The following is a 24,093-nucleotide window of genomic DNA, read 5'->3' on the forward strand; positions in this document are numbered from 1 at the left end:
AATATTGCTAAACTAAGGCCAATTGTGTCCACAGTAGAGATGGAGATGATTATACATGCGTTCATTTCCTCTCGCCTTGATTATTGCAATTCTCTTTTTACTTGTCTTAATAAAGCATCCTTGAAACCATTACAAGTGGTTCAAAATGCTGCTGCCAAACTTTGAACTAAGTCATCAAAGAGATCACATGTGACACCAATTTTAATTCCTTTACATTGGCTCCTCATGTAGAATTCAATTAAACATTCTAGTGATGGTGTTTAGAGCATTGCATGGTCAAGCTCCTGCTTATATAAAAGAGTGTTGCAACCTTATAACTCCAGCAGGAATCTGCGATCTTCGGAACAGGTCTTGTTAGCTGTTCCTCGCTCTAGACTAAAGACTAAAGGTGACTGTGCTTTTGAGGTTGTTGCTCCCAAATTGTGGAATGCTCTCCCTTTGGATTTAAGATCTGTGGACTCTGTGGTCATTTTTAAAAAGCAACTAAAAACCCACTTGTTTAAAATTGCTTTTGTCTAATTTGTTTGTTTTGTCTTTGTTTTTTTTAATGCTTCCTTGTTTTTATATTGTGGATGTTAAGCACTTTGTGAAGTCTGTTCTAGAAAGGTGCTATAGAAATCAAAATTACTTACTTACTTACTTAATAAGACAATTTAAATAAACAACAGCCTTTAGTTTACGTCATGAATCATGTTCAGCTACTTGCTATTGCTGGTCAGTGACAGGTGATATTGGGGGAGGTACATTCTTATTCTACAAAGCGTTTGACTGGACAAACATTTCCATACGCCCCTGAGTGCAAGATGATGTCATCAGTGCTTTTGATCTGTTTTTCAGAAGAGAAAGACTGTACATTTTAAAGGTGTACATCCATTAAATGTTGTATTTGTTAATTTTAAGGAGTACACTAACAAGATGACCTCAAAGCCAACAGAACTAACAGACAAAAAATGATCTTACCTTGAAGTGCACGATTTTAGCATAGGTCTCAGAAATGGACTCTGCGTAAAACGGTGTGTTACCGATCAGCATCTCGTACGCACACACACCTAGAGCCCACCAGTCACACTCGCTGCCGTACCCGCCCGCACCCTCCACTGCCCGCAGGATCTCTGGAGAGAGATAATCTGGAGTGCCGACGGCCAGAGACGAGTGAATCTGTGACAGGAAATATATATCAGTTTAATCTGCCTGGTTGGTTGTTTTTAATCTTGGGTTTACATAATCCTGAGTTATTTTTTTCCAATTCACATTATTTAATCTGAGTAAGTTTAAGGTTGGCAAACCTGCCAAGTCAGGTTTCAAGATTTCACACTGGGCATTTTATTATTTTCACACTGTGCATACTGTATTTGCAAGGTTGATCAAATTTGGCTTCATGAAACAAGCATAAGGATTCTCTGTGTAAATTGTCTATAAATCAATTCTGTGACTGTAAAAAGTTAATTCATATTTAACGAGGCAAACACTGAGTCGGTTGTACAGTATGTTGCTAAATATCTGTCCATAACGTTTTAGAACTTCTTTAGCGCAAGGCTTCATAACCAGAGTTAAAAAATACGTTAAAACAGCTCTATGGTGACATCACCTGCCCATCATCCTCCAGGCGGAGACACGAACCAAAATCACCCAATCGCACGTGACCGTCTGCCGTCAACAGGACGTTATCAAGCTTTATGTCTCTATGGGAAGACATTCACACATTAAATGCTACATGTGTCACAATACATTACAGCACTGTAACAATATTATCACACACACAGCACATAAACATCATATCACGCTGCATTTATAAATGTTAAACCACCTCTATAGAGATCAAAATATCCCATGCACTCATAAACACAGATGGATCACTAGAGAATCAATAATGATACCTGTGCACATAACCCAGTCTGTGAACAGAATCGATGGCCATCACCATCTCAGCCAGATAAAACTGAGCCATCTCCTCTGGGATACGATCACCAAACTTACTCAACAAGGTCAACAAATCCCCACCCACATAATAATCCATCACCAGATACTACAAAAAAGAGAGGAGAAATGATTTGTGAATGGGAAGACATGTACTGATAGAGAAGAAGATAAATAATGAGAAAACAGACAGTGCTGTTATAAATTTAAAGGGGTCAGATCATAAATATTTGTATAGTATTTTTGTCCACAAACAATCATCATTTTGTTGTTAAATAACTGCTGCTGTCTGCTTTCCATGTCACATGAGAAATGAGTTTCAGGGCGTTGCTGCGTTCACACACGAGCTGCGGGTTTGCTGTCGGATTCAATAACAGCCTCTTTGTGCAGCTGCATTACATTGTGTCAGGTTCATAAAACAATGTGTGCTGAAACCTGTTAGATCAGACTGAAATAATCAGGAATCTTGTTTAAAATAAACCATGAATCCAAAGATTTCAGAATGACTCTTTTTTCTGAAGCTTTTTTTAACATTGATTTTCATAGTACAATGAACTCTTTTGTCAAAAGAAGTCAAAAATTATTTTTATTTCTTCACATTTTCTAAAGAGTTATGAGATTTTCTATGAGTTACAGAGTTTTCTGTGGGTTATGCTTTCTGTTTGATATCAACAGTCTGTGTAATGCGTGTGGGGCGACACGTACGAGGTAATTGTCATCCTGGAAAGTGTAATGCAGCTCAGTGATCCAGCGACGATCTCCCTTCAGTAAAACCTCTCTCTCCTCCTGATAACATGCCGTCTGAACAGCAAAGAATTATGGTTTTGTATTATGATTCAGTGACATAATAAAATATACATTTCTTTTTAAAGAGTATAAACACTAGTTTTTTGGTGTACCTCTCCATGCTTCAGCATGTCCCACTTGTTCATTATTTTCAGCGCATAAATCTGCTGCGTGTGACGCATTCTGGCTAGTGCCACCTGTAGACCCACAATACATGAGTGTTTATGAGTACTGACCTCCTTACTGCAGGAATTTATTCATGTGCCAACAGCCACCAATCATCTTACCTCACTGAAGGTTCCTCGGCCAATCACCTTTAAGATGTCGAAGTCATCTCTGCTGATGCGTGACTTCTTCACCTGTCTGACCAGAGGCTCCGCTGTGATTGGTGAGAGAGCAGATGACATCAACTGTAATAACAGGTAAACAGTAAAATGATTGGTTGAGAGAAGGGCTGAAGAGCTGTGATTGGATGTCAGAGATGCGTTTGAGTATGTTGCTTGCAACATCAGCGTCATGGGTTCGAATCAGATAAAATCAAAGTCCCTATACAGTTATTAAAAACTATGAAATATCAGGGAACTTAAAAATGGATGTACAGGCCAGGAAAAGTAATGCAAGTTAATAAAATCTTCCAAAGTCATGAACATTTCTACAGTGAATATAAATGTTTCTAGTTATGCTCAGCTAGAAACTAGACGTAGATGTCGATTAATCGGTGCAGATCGCTGACACCTCGTGGGGATTTTTTTTAAAGTCTTTCATCATCAACAATATTCATAAATATTTCTATCCTCACTTCAATGCATATATTGTTATTTTGATTAGATAATCAAGTTTTCTAAATTGAAAGAAGTGAGGGCATGCAAAGAAAAATGCTAGTATATGGAAATGTATCTGCTCATTCTTATTAAACCTAATGCGGTATATATGTATATATTTATGTCAGAATCCTGTCACCTTTGTCAGTCATGCTTATTGTTTGGTGACGGGATCCTGACATCCATGACTTTGACTTTGTTTGTGTTGAGCTCATGGATCAGAGATTATTTTCTTGCCATGTGCTCTATCTGTCTTTGCTGTGTGCACAGCTTCGGGTATTTGATTTCCTTGCCTTGCGCTCTTCTGTCTATTTTGTGTTTCTTGTTCAGAGCATGGTGTATGAGTCCTGACTTTTTGGTCTAATTTGGTTTCGGTTCTGGTGTCAGGATCCGGACACTCGTGCTCCATGTCTTGTCCTTGTGAGTTCATGGCTTCAGGTTCAGTTCTCTTGCCATGCGCTCTTCTGTCAGTCTTGTGTGCTGTCTTGTCTATTGTGTTTGAGGTGAGCACATGGCTCCTGTTAAGTTTGTTTGCCATGTGCTCTCCAGTCTCTCATCTTGGCCCCACCCTCTTGTTACCTTGTTATCAGTTCATTTGCCTCACCTGCTTTCCCTCATTACCCTCCTTATTTCCTTCCCTATTTAACCTCCCTCTGCTTTTGTCCCATGCCAGTTTGTTGTCCCTTTTTCCATCTCCCACCACTCCCACCATCCGGCGACGTATGGCCCAGCTCGTCCACCTCCGCAAGGTCCGTCTGGCGAAAGCTGACATGAGGGACCTTGCCTGCCATTTTCTTATCGCAGTGGATGAGCTGGATTATGCTGAGGCTGACCTTAAAGAATTTTTTAACACCTGCCTCAATCAACCTCTTAGCCAATGGGAGATGGAGAAGCTGGGGACTTTGTCTACCACATTTTCCATCATGGGGAGCCCAAACTACCATTCCAAGAGGAGCTCCCCAAGGTAGACTGTTCCACCCTCCCACCCTTGGTTAGCCAGATCCCCAGCCCTCCGATGACCCATTCGAAGAGACGGAGAAGGAGGAGGAGGAACGGTACCGGCTGTTTTCTTGCGGACCACCTGGAGGCGGTGGAGCCGGTTTGTGGAGGTGAGGACGTGGTTGAGCGTTAGTCTGGAGAGAGAGGGAATGGTAAGTGTTCACACGTGAGCACACTCTTGATGATTATCAGCTGTACCTCGTTGCAGAAATGCTGGGGAGAGCTATAAAGAGGGAGAGAACATTAGAGGCGGGGAGAGAGAGACTGGCACGCATGTTCTGTGTGTGTCTGCATGTTAATGTGTTTTGAAGACTTTTCTGAAAAGCAGTATTTTATGTCATTTACGTTAAAAACGGATCTTTGTTTGTTGTAAATAAATCCCACGTAGAATTGTTCTGCCGACTTCTGCTTCCTCCTTCCTAATAACATGAACCGTGTTACAAGGTTGCTGACCACCAGGAGGTGGAGGAGCCAGTTGCTGACAATCATCCATGCGATTATCTAATCAGCCAATCGTGTAACAGCACTGCAGTGCATAAAATCATGCAGATACAGGTCAGGAGCTTCAGTTAATGTTCACATCAACCATCAGAATGGGGAAAAAATGTGATCTCAGTAATCTGGACTGTGGCATGATTGTTGGTGCCAGATGGGCTGGTTTGAGTATTTCTGGGATTTTCACACACAACAGTCTCTAGAATTTACTCAGAATGGTGCCAAAAACAAAAACATCCAGTGAGCGGCAGTTCTGTGGACGGAAATGCCTTGTTGATGAGAGAGGTCAACAGAGAATGGCCAGACTGGTTCGAGCTGACAAAGTCTACGGTAACTCAGATAACTACTCGTACAATTGTGCTGAATGCTATTCTGAGATGCGGGTTGGCACTGTTTTGGCGGCACGAGGGGGACCTACACAATATTAGGCAGGTGGTTTTAATGTTGTGGCTGATCGGTGAATATCATGACTAGGGCTGTCAAATTAAAATTAAAAATTTTAATATTCGTCAAATTTAAGAAAAAAATGCACATTCGAATGCTAAAACTGTGCATTCGTATTTTGGATGTGTACCAGGCACTGACGATGACTTCAGGTCGATTGCATTCTTTCACTAAATAAGGGTTGACACAGCGCAACAAATACAGTTTAACAGAAAGCAGGTGTCTCAATATGCTTTTAAAGTTCTTTTTAATTAGACACATCATCTAAAAAACAGCGCTCCTGCACAAGATGCTGAATAAACAAACACAAAGTGAAACTAAGACGTTCGTCTAGCGCGTTTACATAGAAAAACAAATGGATGGTTGCAAAAGCGTTCGGTGTGAACAGCCCCTTACAGTTGGTGGAGGTCTTTGGCCATTGCGTCTTGCTCTCTTATAAGCATTTCTCAGATTAATCAGTGAGTTATTTAAATGCTTTGTCAGGAAAGATATTCAACTTGGAAATGTGTGTCTCCAGATTCTCACGTTCTGTTCCATTCTGTTGTGTTTCGTCTGATTGAACAGCCCCTGACCTGTGCTCATAGTCTGAGCCGCTTCACCACCGAGTTCAGCCGAATACCACTGCTATCTCTGAATATTGCTACGCTACATACAACTGTACTGAATAAAAAACAATGTGGTATTTCGCTGTTACAGTTTTTCTCGATTGCTTAAACACTATAACCAGGCTTTTGAACTAAAATTTCAAAACCATAACACCATTTATCAAAAAGCACACCCATTTCCCTAAACTATAAACACTATTCCACTGTTTTGACACATGAGTCAGATTTGTTGAACTGTCACTGCAAAACTCTACATAAAAATTCCTTCATTTCTCATTGCCTACACCATGTGGTCATTTAGAAAGCACTAGCATTCAGTATTGTTCACTCAAGTCAGCACAGCTTGAGCTCAGTTAGCACACAGTTACCCAGGTGGAAACACTAAGAGTCAAAATTGATCACACACCAATCAGAACCTTCAATAGATAGATAAAAGGGCCCGAGTCAGTTCATTCAGTTTTGGAACAATGGATCCAGAGAGACATGAAGGTAGAGGTCGAGGACACCAGAGAGGAGGAGCAGGAGGAAGAGCAGTAGGGAGTGGAGGAAGAGGTGAAGGAAGAGGAAGAGGAGGAAGAGGAGGAGGAGGAACATAATTGGCCAACGGGTTATTGTGAATGTCCCTGGCCAGCGAGGAGGGAACGTCACTATGTGCACGGCCATCAGCCAACGAGGGGTACTCCACCGCCATGCCATTCTTGGACCCTATAACACTATGCTCCTCCTTGGTTTCCTTGATGGTCTAAGAGAGCGTGTGTTCCAGCTTGACCAGAGGGAGCCAGCACAACCAGAGCAGCCTCGCTACGTTGTTGTTTGGGATAACGTCAGCTTCCATCTTTCTGCTCTGGTTCGTGACTGGTTTACTAATAACCCGAGGTTTTCCAACATCTTTCTGCCTGCATACTCTCCCTTTCTAAACCCGATAGAGGAGTTTTTTTCGGCATGGCGGTGGAAAGTGTATGACCAAGAACCTCACATCTGTGTTCACCTCCTCCAGACATTTCAGTTTATGCACACAGCGGACATTTCACTCACTTTTAGCACCACACAGTGGACATTTCACTCGCTTTTAGCGCCACACAGTGGACATTTCACTCGCTTTTAGCACCACACAGTGGACATTTCACTCGCTTATAGCGCCACACAGTGGACATTTCACTCGCTTTTAGCGCCACACAGTGGACATTTCACTCACTTATAGCGCCACACAGTGGACATTTCACTCGCTTTTAGCGCCACACAGTGGACATTTCCCTCGCTTATAACGCCACACAGTGGACATTTCACTCGCTTATAGAGCCACACAGTGGACATTTCACCCGCTTATAGCACCACACAGTGGACATTTCACTCACTTATAGCGCCACACAGTGGACATCTCACTCGCTTATAGCGCCACACAGTGGACATTTCACACGCTTATAGCGCCACACAGTGGACATTTCACTCGCTTATAGCGCCACACAGTGGACATTTCACTCGCTTATAGCGCCACACAGTGGACATTTCACACACTTATAGCGCCACACAGTGGACATTTCACTCGCTTATAGCGCCACACAGTGGACATTTCACTCGCTTATAGCGCCACACAGTGGACATTTCACTCGCTTATAGCGCCACACAGTGGACATTTCACACACTTATAGCGCCACACAGTGGACATTTCACTCACTTATAGCGCCACACAGTGGACATCTCACTCACTTATAGCGCCACACAGTGGACATCTCACTCACTTATAGCGCCACACAGTGGACATTTCACTCGCTTATAGCGCCACACAGTGGACATCTCACTTGCTTATAGCGCCACACAGTGGACATCTCACTCGCTTATAGCGCCACACAGTGGACATTTCACTCGCTTTTAGTGCTACACAGTGGACATTTCACTCGCTTATAACGCCACACAGTGGACATTTCACTCGCTTATAGCGCCACACAGTGGACATTTCACTCGCTTATAGCGCCACACAGTGGACATTTCACTCGCTTATAGCGCCACACAGTGGACATTTCACTCGCTTATAGCGCCACACAGTGGACATTTCACTCACTTATAGCGCCACACAGTGGACATCTCACTCACTTATAGCGCCACACAGTGGACATCTCACTCACTTATAGCGCCACACAGTGGACATCTCACTCACTTATAGCGCCACACAGTGGACATTTCACTCGCTTTTAGCGCCACACAGTGGACATTTCACACGCTTATAGCTCCACACAGTGGACATTTCACTCGCTTATAGCGCCACACAGTGGACATCTCACTCGCTTATAGCGCCACACAGTGGACATCTCACTCGCTTATAGCGCCACACAGTGGACATTTCACTCGCTTTTAGCGCTACACAGTGGACATTTCACTCGCTTATAACGCCACACAGTGGACATTTCACTCGCTTTTAGCACCACACAGTGGACATTTCACTTCGGAACTGCCCTGAGACGTGTAATGAACCACATAATTTTATTTTGCAAAAATGTTGTCATAGTCACGCAATGTTCGTTGCATGGGAGAAGACACTCACGAATTGCGATGTCAGAGCATCCAGCCACTTGAGACGTAGAGAAAGATTAAAAATAATCAAAATAAGCTTTGAAGAAAGTTAGTAATGTTTTTGGTTTTGTGAATTGTTTTCTGAGGTTTGCTGCCAGATCATGGATGAATTCAATAAAATTAATATTTACTCAGATTCCATTATTTTTATTATCATTATTATCATCATTATCATTGCTGGTTTAATAGTTTTTAGTATAATTAATAGTTGCCTAACAACAACTATAATAATTCAGGAAGTAGGAAGTAGAAATTCATAGATATGATTTAAATTTGAAGGCAAGTGTAAATACATGTCATAAATACACATTTAATTACAAATGCCTTTTGTTTTTATATATATATTTGCAACATGAATGATCATTTTTGACTTTCCAATCTTTAGAAGTAGCAGGCATTTAGAATAAAGTTTAGGAGAAAAACCGTCAGTGTTTCTCACTTGATTTGTGCTCACAGTTTTGAATACATCACATTCAGTCGGGCGGTCACACAAATATTTCAGCGTATCCAAAGCTCAAATCAGATCCGAAATTCCACCTCTACAGATGGTGGAAACTCCATTTTAAATGACTGACCTCTGGTCTGTGAAAAGTAAAAAGTAAAAAGTACTATTCTTTGGAAATGCAATTAAGTAAAAGTACAAGTATTCAGTTTAAATTGCACTCGAGTAAATTAAAAATCTCTAAAAATAATACTTAAGTATAATACTTCAGTATTTTTATTCAATTACTTTACACCCCTGTATAACACCATGTGGACTGCCAATTGAAGCATTTCCCCCTCATATTACTTTTGTCTTAACATTTGAGAATATGGACCGGCTAAAACTTTTTATTTATTTTATACACAGTAGTTGAAAATAGAATACTCTTTTTTTTAACAGCCAGGAATGTTCTTTGCAATAATATAATGGTGCTGAATGGTTTATGTATTTAATGCGCCCTCTTGTGGACCAAGGAAACAACGTCAGTTTAAGAATCAGCTGACTTCCTACCAATTGACAGCCCTAATCATGACATCACCACAAGGTGATAGGTTAATTAATGAGAACTCTTTTCCTCATTAAAACTCATCTGGGGAAAAATAAAATAAATAAAATATATACAGTATATATTAATAACATATTATGAATAAACCTGACACCTCATGGGGATGTCAAGATATATATAAATGTAGAGCATTGTAACAAAACCAAGTCTCCTTCATTTCAAAATAAGAGTCCCTGGTGTGTTTCGGGCTTGTTTATAGTTAAAGTCCTGCGCTATGCACCAAATATATATTTTTTCTATTATTATTGGGAGTTTGGTTGAAAAATAAACTGCATATGGGATTTTGTTCATTTTGGACTCTTGTAGCTTCTATGTTTGTGCCCGCCACAGTAAGGAAAGACTAAGAATTTCATTTTTTAACATTCTATAAATTAATTTTAAAAGGAATATTCCGGGTTCAGTATAAATTAAGCTCAGTCGACATCATTTGTGGCATAATGTTGATTACCACAAAAATAAATTTCGACCTGTTCCTTATTTTCCTTAAATAATGCAAAAATCTGTTGTAAGTGAGGCACTTACAATGGAAGTCAATGGGGTCAATCCAGAAATTGTTTCAAAAGTATAGCTACAAGATGAAGTTATATAGGGTACAATGGGGCTAAAGGCGCCCCTTAAGGAAATGTTGCTGTTTATGGTCACAAAATCTATCAAGGACAAAAAATATGTATATTTATTTTTATTGAATATTGATGGAGCAACATAATTTGTGTGAAAAGAAATAAAAACAGAAGGTTGTTTTTGACTTGGGGTAAAAGGTCCCTAGGGGTTTTAAAGTGATATTGTATAGATATAGGGGTAATAGTTATAGGGCAAAATCTATCAGCTAATGCAAATATCTTTGAGACAGCAAGATGCTTTTTTTTTTGAGAAACAAATTAAGATGAAGCTTACTCAAAATAACCACCCATAAGTCACCCATTTCCTGTTCATTTCAAACACATTTTATTACATTTTATTACATTTTATTACATCTCAAGTATTCTATAAACAAACTAATCTCTATTATGATTGAATCAGTCAATGTGAGTCCACCTTGAACATTCTTCACAACAAATCTATTATATGTTTAATAGAGGCCTTTAGCACCTGCAACAGGGGGGCTTTTTACCCCAAATACTATTAAATACTCCTTTCACTTATTGGACAGTTATTGAAACATGTTTGACTTAATGACTTTGAACAAAACTGAAAATGATAAATAAGTATTTTGTCTTAAAAGAAATGTGTTAATTTCAGGGATTTTCATTAGCTACATAAATATTACAAATTAGATCATATTGGGGTCTGGGTATCTCAGCGAGTATTGACGCTGACTATCACCCCTGGAGTCGCAAGTTTGAATCCAGGGTGTGCTGAGTGACTCCAGCCAGGTCTCCTAAGCAACCAAATTGGCCCGGTTGCTAGGGAGGGTAGAGTCACATGGGGTAACCTCCTCGTGGTCGTGATTAGTGGTTCTCGCTCTCAATGGGGCGTGTGGTAAGTTGTGTGTGGATCGTGGAGAGTAGCATGAGCCTCCACATGCTGTGAGTCTCCACGGTGTCATGCACAACGAGTCACGTGATAAGATGTGCGGATGCAACTGAGATTTGTCCTCCGCCACCCTCAAAATTGCCTCAGAATCAAACTTTAGACACCAGACGCAAATATCTCATGGAACAGGAACATTTTCCAGTGTATAGTGACAGCAGGTGTTTAGGAAAGTCCTGTGGTAGTTTTAATGCTATTTAGTGTTTTGGGAGAAAATAAAATCAATGGAGCCTTTTACCCCATTGAACTCTACAATTTTACAACTTCACTGACATGACGATGTAACGCTAACCCTAAAGCGACCGTAACAACAACAACTTTATAGCTGAAATAATACATGAGTTTTAACAGAAGAATTAATGTAAGTGCACATTTCTGCCTCCAAAAATTGGCCCCATTGACTTCCATTGTAAGTGTTTCACTGGAACACACATTTGTGCTTTTTTTAAAGATAAACAAGGGACGAGTCTAAACAAATTTTTGTAGTAATCAACATTATGTCACAAATGCTGTCGATTGATCTTAACTTGTATTGAACCCGGAATATTCCAATCAATCTGCCGATAATCGGTTATCAGACTTTTCCACCACCTTTGTTCTCAAAGTCCTCCATCGGTCAACCTGTACTAGAAACATCTCTTTTTGAGTGCAATCTCTATAAAATTATGTTTACAAATTTTTATAAAGTATTAACATTTCAGTTTACAATAAGACTTGATGTTTCTGTCTCTGTCGGTTACACCACATGACAGTTTTGGTTTTAATAACTGAAAACATGTTCATCATAGAAGATGTGAATTCAAGTAATTGTTTCGTGTGAATTGTATTTAGTTGAAGGTGAGTTGATCACACTGACTGTCACAAAAGTGTTTTGGAGGAGAATCTAACAGCTCATAGTGCATGCTGGTACTGGTCCAAACGTTGTCATGTTGAACACACACAGTCATTCCCGTCTTTACAATAGAACAGTGAGCCTGTGGGACATCCCACTCACAAACAGAACACATGAGTCTAATAATAGCATGCTAACGTCTGTTTTAAGGCAAGCAGCTGAGGGTCGCCATGGTGATGTTATCACGTCCTGTGTCATGGCCCCCATCCCCCTGTTCTGACTATGGAAAGTTTAGTATGGATCTCCCTTCCTACTGTTTACTCTTTCAGCTCCCATGAATCAACAGAGAAGCCCCTGCCAGAATTAAAAATGGAAAACTGTTTCCAACAGAGACGATGACAAACACTGAAAGCAGCCTGTCTCTCTCTCTCTCTCTCTCTGTCTGTCTGTCTGCCTTTGTCTCATTGTCTGTCCCATCACAGTCTTGTCTTGTCTGACTCAATATCTCATCAGTAGTTTTAGGATCAGAACTCTTGATTGTGCATGTGTCAGTTTCTGTTGTGATGCAGCAGGTTTATTCCGTGTCATTTAACACGTCTGTTGTGAGCATTGCATCTGTCCCCCGTGTTTATAAGCATGAAAGACACGTGACATTTCGATATAAGGTATAGTGTAGTCCAACGTACTGAGATCACAATCTGGGATTCTAAATCTAACATAAACATGGACATAAACTATTTAAGGTAAAATTAGAGCTGCACAATTCATAGAATTAATTATCGAGATTACTATTACAGCTGCCACAACTGACTAACAGCCTACTAATGAAAAATGTCAATTACAGCATTCCACTGAGGTCTACTCGCATTGTGTCAAAATTGACAACGTGTTGTTTGCAGAGATAGAGCATTAACCGATTGCAGACGTGTTCGTTGCTTTAGCATGTTAATGTGCGTATGACACATTGACAGGATTGGGTCTTGGCAGGGTAGATTTGCTTCACTGCTGCTGCACAAAAAAAAAAAGCAGGAAAGCTGCACAAAGACATCAACACATAAGCCCCCAACAATGCAGATCTACCATCAAGACTTGTGTTTGCTAGCTAAGTGTGCCTGGGCCAGCTTGGCCGAATGGCTTAAATGGATAGTTCCCCCCAAAATGACTCCCCCCTCATGCCGTTACAGATGTGTCTGACTTTCTTTCTTCTGCAGAACACAAATGAAGATTTCTAGAAGAATATTTCAGCTCTGTAGGTCCATACAATGCAACTTTGAAGCTCCAAAAAGCACATAAAGGCAGCATAAAAGTAATCCATAAGACTCCAGTGGTTTAATCCATGTCTTCTGAAGTGATATGATAGGTGTGGGTGAGAAACAGATCAATATTTCAGTCTTTTTTTACTATAAATGTACACATTCACTTCCACATTCAGCCACCTACTGGTCGGGGCTGTTCAAAGGTGTAGATTTATAGCAAAAAAGGACTAAATATTGATCTGTTTCTCACCATGTGTTTTGTGTACAGACATGTGATAATAAAGGCTTTATAATGTCATAACAGTGTCATGGGTATTTTGCTCTTTTGGACTAGTTTGAACCTTTGACCACAGAGCACCTTAACTTTATAGCCCACTTTTGCAGCACTCTCTATACGGTTGGATATTTTTTTTAACAGTTTCAGGTTTCTGAAAAATGTAAAACAAAGTATGACATCAAATGAACAAGAAATATTTCAGATTCTGCAGTATTTCTATAGGTAACTAATTGTGTGTTATTGATCATGTGAAGTCTTTGTGCAAACGGTCAGATTGAAGCACACAAGATGCTCTTTGGAACATTCTCAGATCATGCTGGAGAACACGATCATCAGGATTTCTTCATGTGCATGCTGTGATTACAGCAAAATGGGCACAAAGCAAATACTAAGACATTCTTATAGTCATGTACATTTTCACTAATTGTTATGCTGAAAGTTTATTTCATAATTTTTGTATTTAATTACACAAGAATGCAAAATAGAAACATTTCTACTGGTGATCTCAGACTTTTGGACTCTATTGTACAAAATCCTGTTTATGATGAACTACTGAGATTAAAACAGGAGCCTGTTTAACAGAGTTTAGAGAGAGAGAGAGAGAGAGAGAGAGAGTCATAGTCTGATGTGTGTTGATTTTGGCTGCTCTCTCTCTCTCTCTCTCTCTCTCTCTCTCTCTCTCTCTGCTCAAGGCCGCATGCGGACCATGTAGGGTGACCAGAAGAGTCAAAACTGAATGTCACTGCTCTGTGTGTGTGTGTGTGTGTGTGTGTGTGTGTGTGTGTGGCATATTTTCGGATGTGACAACAACTGGGTTCTCTTAAATATAAAACTGCAATGTCACAATGAGATTTACACACTCCTGCACACTCAAACCTGTTTAAACACATACATATAAAACTGACATTTTTACCCAAAAAAGAACGTTCTGTCATCATTTACTCACCCTCATGTCATTTGGAATGATAATTACTGTACATAATCGCCTGATCGCAATTATCTGAGGTAGAAGCAAATATTGTGCACTTCCAATCATGTTTTACCATCCAAATAAGGGAATTAGGCGAATATAAAAATTCCATGAATGGCACGGTTTTATGTCATTTTGCGGTGTTATTGCATTATGTGAGCTCTCCAAATGAACGCACTCAAAGCAGCAGATTAACCACTTCTGAAGCACTCTAATGTGGAAATATTTATAATTTTACTTTTCATGTCATTCTACTCCTGTTAAAAGTGTTCCCAAGTTTTTGAAGCCTTAAAGGAATATTCCAGGTTCAATACATGTTGTTCAATCGACAGCATTTGTGTCATAATGTTGATTACCACAAAAATTTATTTCGACTCGTTCCTCATTTTCTTTATAAAAAGCACAAATGTGTGTTCCAGTGAGACACTTACAATGGAAGTCAATGGGGTCAATCTGTAAATGTTAAACTTTTACCTTCACATACTTTCTACACAGGCTACCTTAAATACACTGATCACACACACAGAGGAAGAGTGTGATGAAGAGTCACTCACCCCACTGCAGGAATCTGTTGACGTGTTTTTCTCTCGCCAGCGCAGACGAGCGAAACTCCTGATAAACTCCCACCAGCAGATCCAGCAGCGTTTGAAGGCCGACCGGACCAATCACCTGACCCGCCACCGGCTCACCCGGATCCTTCAGGATGCCCGCTTTGACAGGGGTGTGTTCACTCAGGCCGGTGTCCCTCAGATGAGCGGGCTCTTTGGCCCCAGGGCCCACAGACATGCCGACGCTCCAGAGGAGACCGATTCATCTGATTCAACCCCGTTCCATGATTCACTAAACACACGCTGACCTGTCGCGATTCACACCCCTGTGTCAAACATCTGTTTCCTGTGTGAGCTGCTGTATCGTTCTACACATTTCCTGTCTGTCTGTGTGTCTCTTTATTCGTCTCTCTCTCTCTCTCTCTCTCTCTGTCCGTTTATTTCTGCAGCAGAACTCCCAGCGTGAGCTCAAGACCTTTTTTGGTGTTTGCTGCTTTGTCTGTCTCTCTCTCACTCTGTCTGTCTCTCTCTCAGACTCTCTCCATTTTAAAAGTCAAAGTCTCCTACTCTTTCTGTCTCTCTGCTCTTCACACATGTTGTTGAGTGTGTGTTCTCAAAGTTCCTGCAGACACAGTAGTATAAACTGTGTCATATCTCTTCTAACTCTCTCTACAGTCTCAGACCAGTACAAACCACCATAAACCCCCTGGAAGTCTAAACCTGTCCTCCAGACCAAGTGCTTATCATCAGGGTAATCTCTCTCTCCAGCTCGTTCTCTGAGTGATTCTGTCCTGTTTCCTCTCTCAAGTTCTGGTTCTCTCGCTCTCTCTCCCTCTGTTTATTCAAACACACTCTTTCTATATCGGTGCAGTGGTTGTGAAGTTAGGGTTAGGGTCGGGTTAGGTGTTCAGAACACAGTACATTAGCATGAGGACAGGTGTTCAGAAATTGTACATGGACCAATAACGTGATGCTCACTCATTTTGTCCGGATCTAAGTTGTTCAAAAATACACACACAAAACTATGACTTGAATACACTTCTACTATAATGAACATTCAAGAGTTCAGGTCATTTTTATATTTTTTCTGGAGCGGAAGGTAAAAATGTGTAAGTGATGTAACCGTCTGGAGACAATAAATATAAATGAATAAATAAATACGGCTTAAGAAAATCAATGAAAGCTGAAATTCTTGAAAAATATTTTTTTTACTATATTATAATTATTATTATTATTACTATTATTTTTAAAAAGCAGTGAAACAATGTAGTTTAAAAATATTATTATTTGGAAAAACTTTTGTTCACCAAATGAAAGCCAAAAGAATTAATAAAAAATAAATAAATAAATAAAAACATAAAACAGAGAGGACTCTCTTAAACCCTCAAGACAGTGTGAAGTTTTTAAAAAATACTAGATATTTTACTTTATTTATATTTTTATAAAAAGGCACATTTTGTTTAGGTCAAATCAAGTAACCCTAAAAAGAGGTCCTGATATCCTGATATTTGTATGTCTCACGCAAGTGATTTTCTCCATTGCTGTGCTAGTTTCATGTCTCTCGTATTCACTCCACACTCCTTTTTCCCCTCACTAAATAATAATAATAATAAAAACTCATATCAATATGTCATGAAAATATATTTAATTCATATATAGCTGTGTAATCAACCAGTCATCATGGCCAAATAAACCCCCAAAAGGGTGATCCAGAAAATGACCATGTGACTGTCATTATCCCTGAGATCTGTCTCCCTCTAGAGGTGTATTACTGGTCACTATGTAACAATTTTTGTTCCTGGGTAGTAAGTGTTATTCCCTAATTGCTTATGCCTCAAAAGTATAGAAAATGGCTATTATTCCCCACAAACTTTGCTTTTGTGACCAGGACAGTGATATTTTAAAATGTACCTATTTCCAATGAGAAAACGGGCGAATTTGTGTCTTTTCGTTCACATAAAGTCAGAAAAAAACAACATATGAATCCAAAATCCTTCTTTATCTGTGGTCCGACGAAGACACCGGGTTTGACCTTTGCCTCAGACAGCTTAGGGAAGAAGTCTTGAAGGTACTTGAAGGCTGCCGACTCCTTATCTAGAGCTCTGACAAATTGTTTCATAAGGCCCAATTTGATGTGCAGTGGTGGCATCAGCACCTTCAGGGGGTCCACCAGTGGCTCCCACTTGATGTTGTTCCTCCACACAGAGAACTCGGTCCGCTGTCTTAGTGTCCCTTCTGTCCCAAAGGCAAAGATAACAGGGAAACTTGGTAAAACCACCTTGGAGTCCCATCAGGAATGCCACCATTTTGAAGTCTCCTATGACCTCCCAGCCGTACTCATCATACTTCAAGGCGTTCAGCAAGGTCTTAATGTTGTTGTAATCCTGTTTGAGGTGCACCGAGTGAGGGGACCAAAGTCAGGGGAAGAGATGGGTACTTGTTACCATTATGGACCAGCACGGCTTTGAATATTACTTTAGTATAAGTACATGTTCATTTGGATTCATATGTTGTTTTTTTCTGAACGAAAAGACACAAATTCTTTATCACTTACTACCCTGAAAAAGAAAAAAAAATTGTTACACAGTGTCATCACTGGTCATGGTGACATTATCTCAGGCTGCACGATTATGGCAAGTCATAATTGTCGATTATTTCCATTACTATAGTAATTACAATTATTATTGTGTGGGGCAATTGCATGCCATATTCTACATATGTAGGCTACGCATCAAAAACTAGCTGAAAACTGTGTTCCTGAATACTTTAATGCTTTAATATTATAATAGGAGCATTCTTGTTTTGTTGTTGCACTATTACTGATAGACTTGTGTGTTCAATGAACATGTCTGTGAATCGTTACAATAAAAGTCGATGCAGCTGCAGTAGCTCCAAATACAATACTGTAATTTACATTTTTCACCATCAGTTAATTGCAACAGCTGTCATTTTAGTCTCGATTATTTTTTAAATTAATTGTGCAGCCCTAACCAACATAATCCCTGTCATTCATTATGACATCATCACAAGTAATGTTACAAAACAATAATACAGTAAATGTGTACTGCTGTAGAGAGAATATTCGTTTGCAGATGTTGTCATTCTGCATCTTCATTACACAGTAACTTCACTTACCAAAGCACACACGTGTACGTGTGTGTGAGTGCGTGTTGTGTGTTCAGTGAATGCCGCGGGAATGTTGGACTAATGTTGTGTGTGGATTAAACAAAACAACAACAAATACACTGACAGCAACAGCAGTTCTGAGCATTCCATGTGAAAACCATTTACTTAATTTCTATGAGAATACAGTCAAATTAATATTTCTATTTCATCAATTATTGTTACTTGAGAAAAGTGTTTGACTAGCAAAAAAGTAGCTAAAACTACAATGACACCACTATGTTTTTTTTTTTGTTTTTTTTTATGTAATATGTTGCAAATGTGTTCAGGAAAGGGCGATATTGACAAGGAAATGTTTTGTGACGATTGATCAATCACAGTATTTTAGAGAGCCATGCAATAAACTTTCATATTGTCTGGTTTAGGGTTGAACGATTAATCGAAATAAAATCGAAATCGCAATTTGACGTGGTGTGATTATCAATCCGCAAAGATTGCGATTTAATTAAGTAAATGTATATTCTGCATGTGCTGTGAGGCTATGAGCTGAACGTGCTCTAGATTCACTGATTGCACATTTGAATAATTCCCAGAGGTGCAAAAACCATATATGCAAGGTATGCAATGCATAGGGGGCGGCATGTAAAGGGGGGGTGCCAGCGGCTCACTAAAGGTGGTGCAATCGGTCTCCTCGACCCCTCCAACATAATTTCTTAACTTATTATTGGGTTGTAAAAAATGATGATGAAAAGTGGGCTGAGAGAGACCCCATCACAAAGTGGACAAAAACAGGTTTACAGTGAACAGATACAATGTGAAGGTGATGTGAATCTTACTGGGATTCAGAACTCAGAACTCGTCTCATATGTGTGGATCATTATAACATGCATGTACTGGACTTGCACTTGTACTGGAGCAGCATTTTAAAAACTGCTCTTCTGGTCTGGTTTGTGCAGATATTAAGCTATTTTTATGCTGCATCTGAAGCAGTATACTGTACTGCTAAAAGGGGCATTTGCCCAGATTGTTTAGCGTGTTTAAATGCTGTTTACACTTGGGTGTCCTACTGAAATTCTGTAAGTTGTGCATCTATTTAGATTCAATAAATGCCTGAGAAAATACATATGTGTAGCTTATGTGTATCTTATGTGTTATGTGTAGCTCAGTATGTGTTTGTCAGGTAGTTGCGTCTCATGAGATTTCAGTGTGGCAGTTATGCATCCCGTTCTATCATTTGTTGCGTCATCTCCTTGATATAGGATAAATGCAACATCAAAATATATTCTATTATTTTACACTATCTGGGCATTTTGTTGATCCATTTGTGATAGATATATATGTGCTGGGTCACTAAAGATGCATGTAGGTAATAATGTTTGGCGAAAAACCCATGCATTCAAGGGTTAACAGCAGTTTAAATACATCTTAGATTAATATGTGATAACTCTGTGCGTGTATGTGCAGTATAATGTATTAAGGTCCACAGGACTCCAGTATGGAGCCGTTTCGGCTGCAGAGGAGAGGAGAACACCTGCCGTATCAGGTACCGGCACTCACGCCAGAAAGTATCTGGACACTTCAGTCACATAAATGTGTAAATGCATTAGATATCAAAACAAGTGTGATGTGCATGTCTCAAATTTCTCAGAACACACTTTTCTGGGTGATGTTTGCTCAATGACTTTGAATGAACTGGTGTTGTGGTGATTTTTAGTGGATTATGAAGTCACACAGGTGTTCTAACAGAAGAACCAAAGGTGGAGTTCAACACATTCACTATCAACACACATTTTTAGCCTATTTTTAAGAATTAAATTTCTTAACAAAATTCCATCAAATTGAATTGTGTAATGTTTAACATAATTAATCAAATTAAAATATTTAGTTTTTATTGTTTGTTTTATTTCAATAAAGATTACCTAATTCAATCTGATGGAATTTTATTATAAAAAAAAAAAAAAAAAAGAAAAGTACATTTTATCTAATGCAGTGACATTAAGACATTTTTTAAGGCAAGGCACGTTTAAAGTGCTTTACATATACATTTTAAAGAAAATACAAGATACATAAAATTAATGAAAACCAATTAAGAACATGAAATAAGAATAAAAAGTACAAAAATACATTTTAAATGATTAAAATGAATAAGATGAAAAAGAATATTAAATTGTTAACACACACACTGAGAAAAAGTTATATAAAAAAATAATAATTAAATAGAATAATTAAAATGAAAGACAAAAGCAAAATGATTCAGTGAAATCAATAAGTGCAGCACAATACTCAGTCAGTAAATGCACAGTTAAACAGGAGTGTCTTCAGTCTGGATTTAAATGTGGCAACTGTTGGGACACATCTAACCTCTTCTGGAAGCTGGTGCCAGCTGCGGGTGGCATTATAGCTAAACGCTGTCTCACCTTGTTTTGAGTGAAAACAAGTGTATTTTGACACTTAAGTGTGATTTAACTGTACACTGTGACACTGTATACTCCACACACGTTTTCACTCACCTGTGTACATCCAGATTTTCCCGGAGCCGTCAGAGCAGGTGTCAGGTGAGCGGTTGTCGGGCGGAGCGGTGCGGTTGAAGGAGTGTCTATCATCTACAGTCATGGCCGTAGCTAGTGGGGTGAAAGTTGGTAATGATTCTAGCAGCCCACAGGTCCAGGGGGGCCCCACATCAAATTCTAAACTGCATTTTTTAATAGGAAAGGGGCCCAGAGCAATATACAGTAATGGGGCCCTGAATACTTTGCTATGGCCCTGACTATAGTGGTGGAGCCGTCAGAGGAGAGCGGAGAGCTGAAGTGGCGTCTACAGACACAAAACTCTATCGGTGAGGAGGAAGACCCTTTCCAAGAGCACTGTGACCCTAACAAGCAGGGTGACGTGGACAGGTCAGAATTGTGGGCTCTGCTTCATTCACACTGCACCCAGTTCTGATTTGTATTTCATTTAACTGAACACAACCTTTAAAAAATAAAGCATTCATTGATTAAGTCAGTATCTGCCTTTATCTCTTGTACAGTTCCTCTCTGTAAGCGTTCATCATCACCTGGCGCAGGTGTACTGATGGACTACAGCAGACTGACTCCTCCCCCTTCACCTACATCATCAAACGCAGCTCCACCCTACTTCTGAAGCTGAATCATGGGACACACCAGTAACAGTGAAATACATGAACGCTGTATTTACACTTTTTCATTCATTATTCATTTATATTTATCACATCTGTGAGCTAAAAACACTTATATTGTGCATTCTGATATTAGGGAAAACATAAGATTTCATTGGATGAACACAATATAAATCATAAGTATTTATGGGTGTCATATACTGTATATTTTGAGTGTTGTTCCCATAAACAGAAAAATTATGACATACTGCTGATCTCATTTGAACACATGCAGAAGAGTCACACTGCCTTGACATTTATACAACATAATGTATGAACTGTAGAAAATTCCTTACTCATTGTATCACAGTTTTGTCAAATGTAATACCATGCAACGTTTGTGTTAATTATTACTTTATTTTAAATGTTACTTTTGCACTCCGTTTGTGTTTTGAATGTAACAGAGAGATTTGTTACAGAGAATATCTTTCCTACGCAGCTGATTTTGTCCAATAAAAACCCATTTTAGCACATGACAGTTACATTTGTGTCATTTCAGTTGTTACAACTATAAAAAAGTGACAAGAGGAATATCTGACAAGAACTGAGAGAGATCAACAGATAAAGTGTCACATCATGTTCATCAACATCATAACAGCACACGGAGACAGTAAAACTCCAGCACAGGAACATGAAGGCCATTTAAATGTTCAAATGAAAGTTATATTTTGATACTTAGACTTTATGTTTGTTTTGGGATCTTAAAAGCAATAACTAAACAGACTGCTTCATTACTAAATTAATAACTAAACTAAACAGCTGGTGAAATGCAGGTAGATCAGCAGTTATAAAATATCTACTGACTCCAGGCCAGTCTCATATTCCTCAGAATCTATTCATAGTACTTCTTGGTTACAGTATGTGTGGATTATATTATAGTAATTCAAGGGCTTCATTAATATTTCACATAATTAATTTGATAACTTGATCCATACTTTTAACACTGTCAGAACTGGGGGGGTCTGGGTATCTCAGCGAGTATTGATGCTGACTGTCACACCTGGAGTCGTGAGTTCGAATCCAGGGCGTGCTGAGTGACTCCAGCCAGGTCTCCTAAGCAACCAAATTGGCCCGGTTGCTAGGGAGGGTAGAGTCACATGGGGTAACCTCCTCGTGGTCGTGATTAGTGGTTCTCGCTCTCAATGGGGCGTGTGGTAAATCCACTCCACATGCTGTGAGTCTCCGCGGTGTCATGCACAACATGTCACGTGATAAGATGCACGGATTGACGATCTCAGAAGCGGAGGCAACTGAGACTTGTCCTCCGCCACCCAGATTGAGGTGAGTAACCGCGCCACCACGAGGACCTACTAAGTAGTGGGATTTGGGCATTCCAAACTGGGAGAAAAAAATCAGTCAGAACAGGAATTTTGCTTTGCAGTTTAACTGGAAAGCAGCGCAAGAGAACAAGAGAACATCGCCGCCCACTGTCACTCAATGCCACTGATGATAGCCACTACGAGCACGAATCATAACATTGAAAATAACTCCAGTGCCAGATCATCAATCATTTTAACACACCTGAATGAAATGGAAACTCCTTCTCAAGAATTGGTGATGTTTCTTCTGTATTAGACACTTACATGATGAAAGAGAAGGGATGGGGAAAAAATTGGCAATGGCAAAAAGTGGTGGGGACAGGTCCCACCCATAAATTACGCCTGTATACTACTCATGCATACCTAAAGAACGTATTTCGTGTTTTACCAGTCAAAAAGTGTGTTTGTCATCAAATGCAGTTGCAGACGTAGCTAGGGTGTTACACGCCATTGTGTTTTATGACAACAGAAATTCAACAAGGCTGACAAATAAAATTAGGAATGATTATAGTGGTTTTTTTTAAGTAAAAAGAAACTTTAGGAAATCATTTTTTCTTCATGATTACATTTTTCATCATCATAGGGTTAACTGTGAGTTTTTGAAATGTACATTTAATGGAGGTTTATTCTGTCTGATCATTGTGTTGCGTAAGGTATATTGTGATGTTTGCTTAAGCTGTCAATCAATTGACAGGCCCCTCCCCTTTATCCAGTTGGACGGAGTCAAAGAGGGTCAGATTGGGTGGGACAAGGAATAGAGGAAAAGCTGCTCTCTCTCTCTCTCTCTCTGCAAATGAGTTAGTTATTAGGAAACCAAGTAAAATAAGTCATATTTCAGTGTGCATTAAATCAACTATGATCATGGGGTTGGTGGTCTCTTATACAGTAAGTTGATGGAGTAAATTAAGTTTAATGCACAGCACAATTTGTAGTGGAGTTTGTTAATTTTGCTCTTAAAATTGAGATAATTTCATTGAATTTTGTAAATTGAAAACACGGCTTGGTTGTGAATATTGTTGAAAATAAAGGTGATCTTAAATCACACTGAACAGTGTGTGTGTTTCTACATCAGAGAAAGAGAAAAGTGAGTGCGAGTTAAACAGCCTGATGAAGGGTGTTTGATGATGTTCTGCTGGAGCTCTAGAGAATCTCTTCACAGTCTGAACGTTCACAGCAGAATGAGGTCAGTCCTGCCGGCATTTCTTCTTTCTCATCTCCGTTTCATCCGTAGAGTCACAGTGCTCTGCTCTAATGGAAGTCAGATGTGATGCATGGTCAACTAATACGCCTCTTTCTCTCCCTTAATTCCCTCATCTTCCTCTCTTTCTTTCACAGGAAATGCTCGGGGTTCTTGGCCCTGAAGGCCTCATGCCTCTATA

The 24,093-nt window shown here is 39.5% G+C and overlaps 3 protein-coding genes across 6 annotated transcripts in view; 2 read left to right on the forward strand and 1 right to left on the reverse strand.

Annotated features, from left to right (window-relative positions):
* LOC127433075 (myotonin-protein kinase-like) overlaps window positions 1–15,629 on the reverse strand; it is a 28,635-nt gene extending 13,006 nt beyond the window's left edge. For 2 of the 3 annotated variants that reach the window (XM_051684725.1, XM_051684724.1), the window contains exons 1-7: window positions 15,104–15,629; window positions 2,991–3,082; window positions 2,817–2,900; window positions 2,623–2,718; window positions 1,878–2,026; window positions 1,589–1,682; window positions 961–1,158 (exon numbers count right to left, since the gene is read on the reverse strand). In XM_051684725.1, the coding sequence (XP_051540685.1) occupies window positions 961–1,158; window positions 1,589–1,682; window positions 1,878–2,026; window positions 2,623–2,718; window positions 2,817–2,900; window positions 2,991–3,082; window positions 15,104–15,335 (945 nt within the window). In that variant the 5' untranslated portion in view covers window positions 15,336–15,629. Of the gene's footprint in view, window positions 1–960; window positions 1,159–1,588; window positions 1,683–1,877; window positions 2,027–2,622; window positions 2,719–2,816; window positions 2,901–2,990; window positions 3,114–15,103 lie in introns of all 3 variants that reach the window. The other variant, XM_051684726.1, reaches the window with a different exon arrangement.
* The window catches only part of LOC127433095 (ATP-sensitive inward rectifier potassium channel 15-like), a 344,355-nt gene extending 321,731 nt beyond the window's left edge, over window positions 1–22,624 (forward strand). Inside the window, exon 2 of one of the 2 annotated variants that reach the window (XR_007895834.1) lies at window positions 22,444–22,624. The gene's annotated coding sequence lies outside the window, so the exon portion shown is untranslated. Of the gene's footprint in view, window positions 1–11,057; window positions 11,268–22,443 lie in introns of those variants that run through there. The other variant, XR_007895835.1, reaches the window with a different exon arrangement.
* The window catches only part of LOC127433071 (palmitoyltransferase ZDHHC8B-like), a 241,047-nt gene that overhangs the window by 111,180 nt on the left and 105,774 nt on the right, over window positions 1–24,093 (forward strand). The gene's annotated exons all lie outside the window — the stretch shown is intronic.

This window comes from Myxocyprinus asiaticus, chromosome 42, assembly GCF_019703515.2.
Source record: "Myxocyprinus asiaticus isolate MX2 ecotype Aquarium Trade chromosome 42, UBuf_Myxa_2, whole genome shotgun sequence".
Taxonomy (NCBI): domain Eukaryota; kingdom Metazoa; phylum Chordata; class Actinopteri; order Cypriniformes; family Catostomidae; genus Myxocyprinus; species Myxocyprinus asiaticus.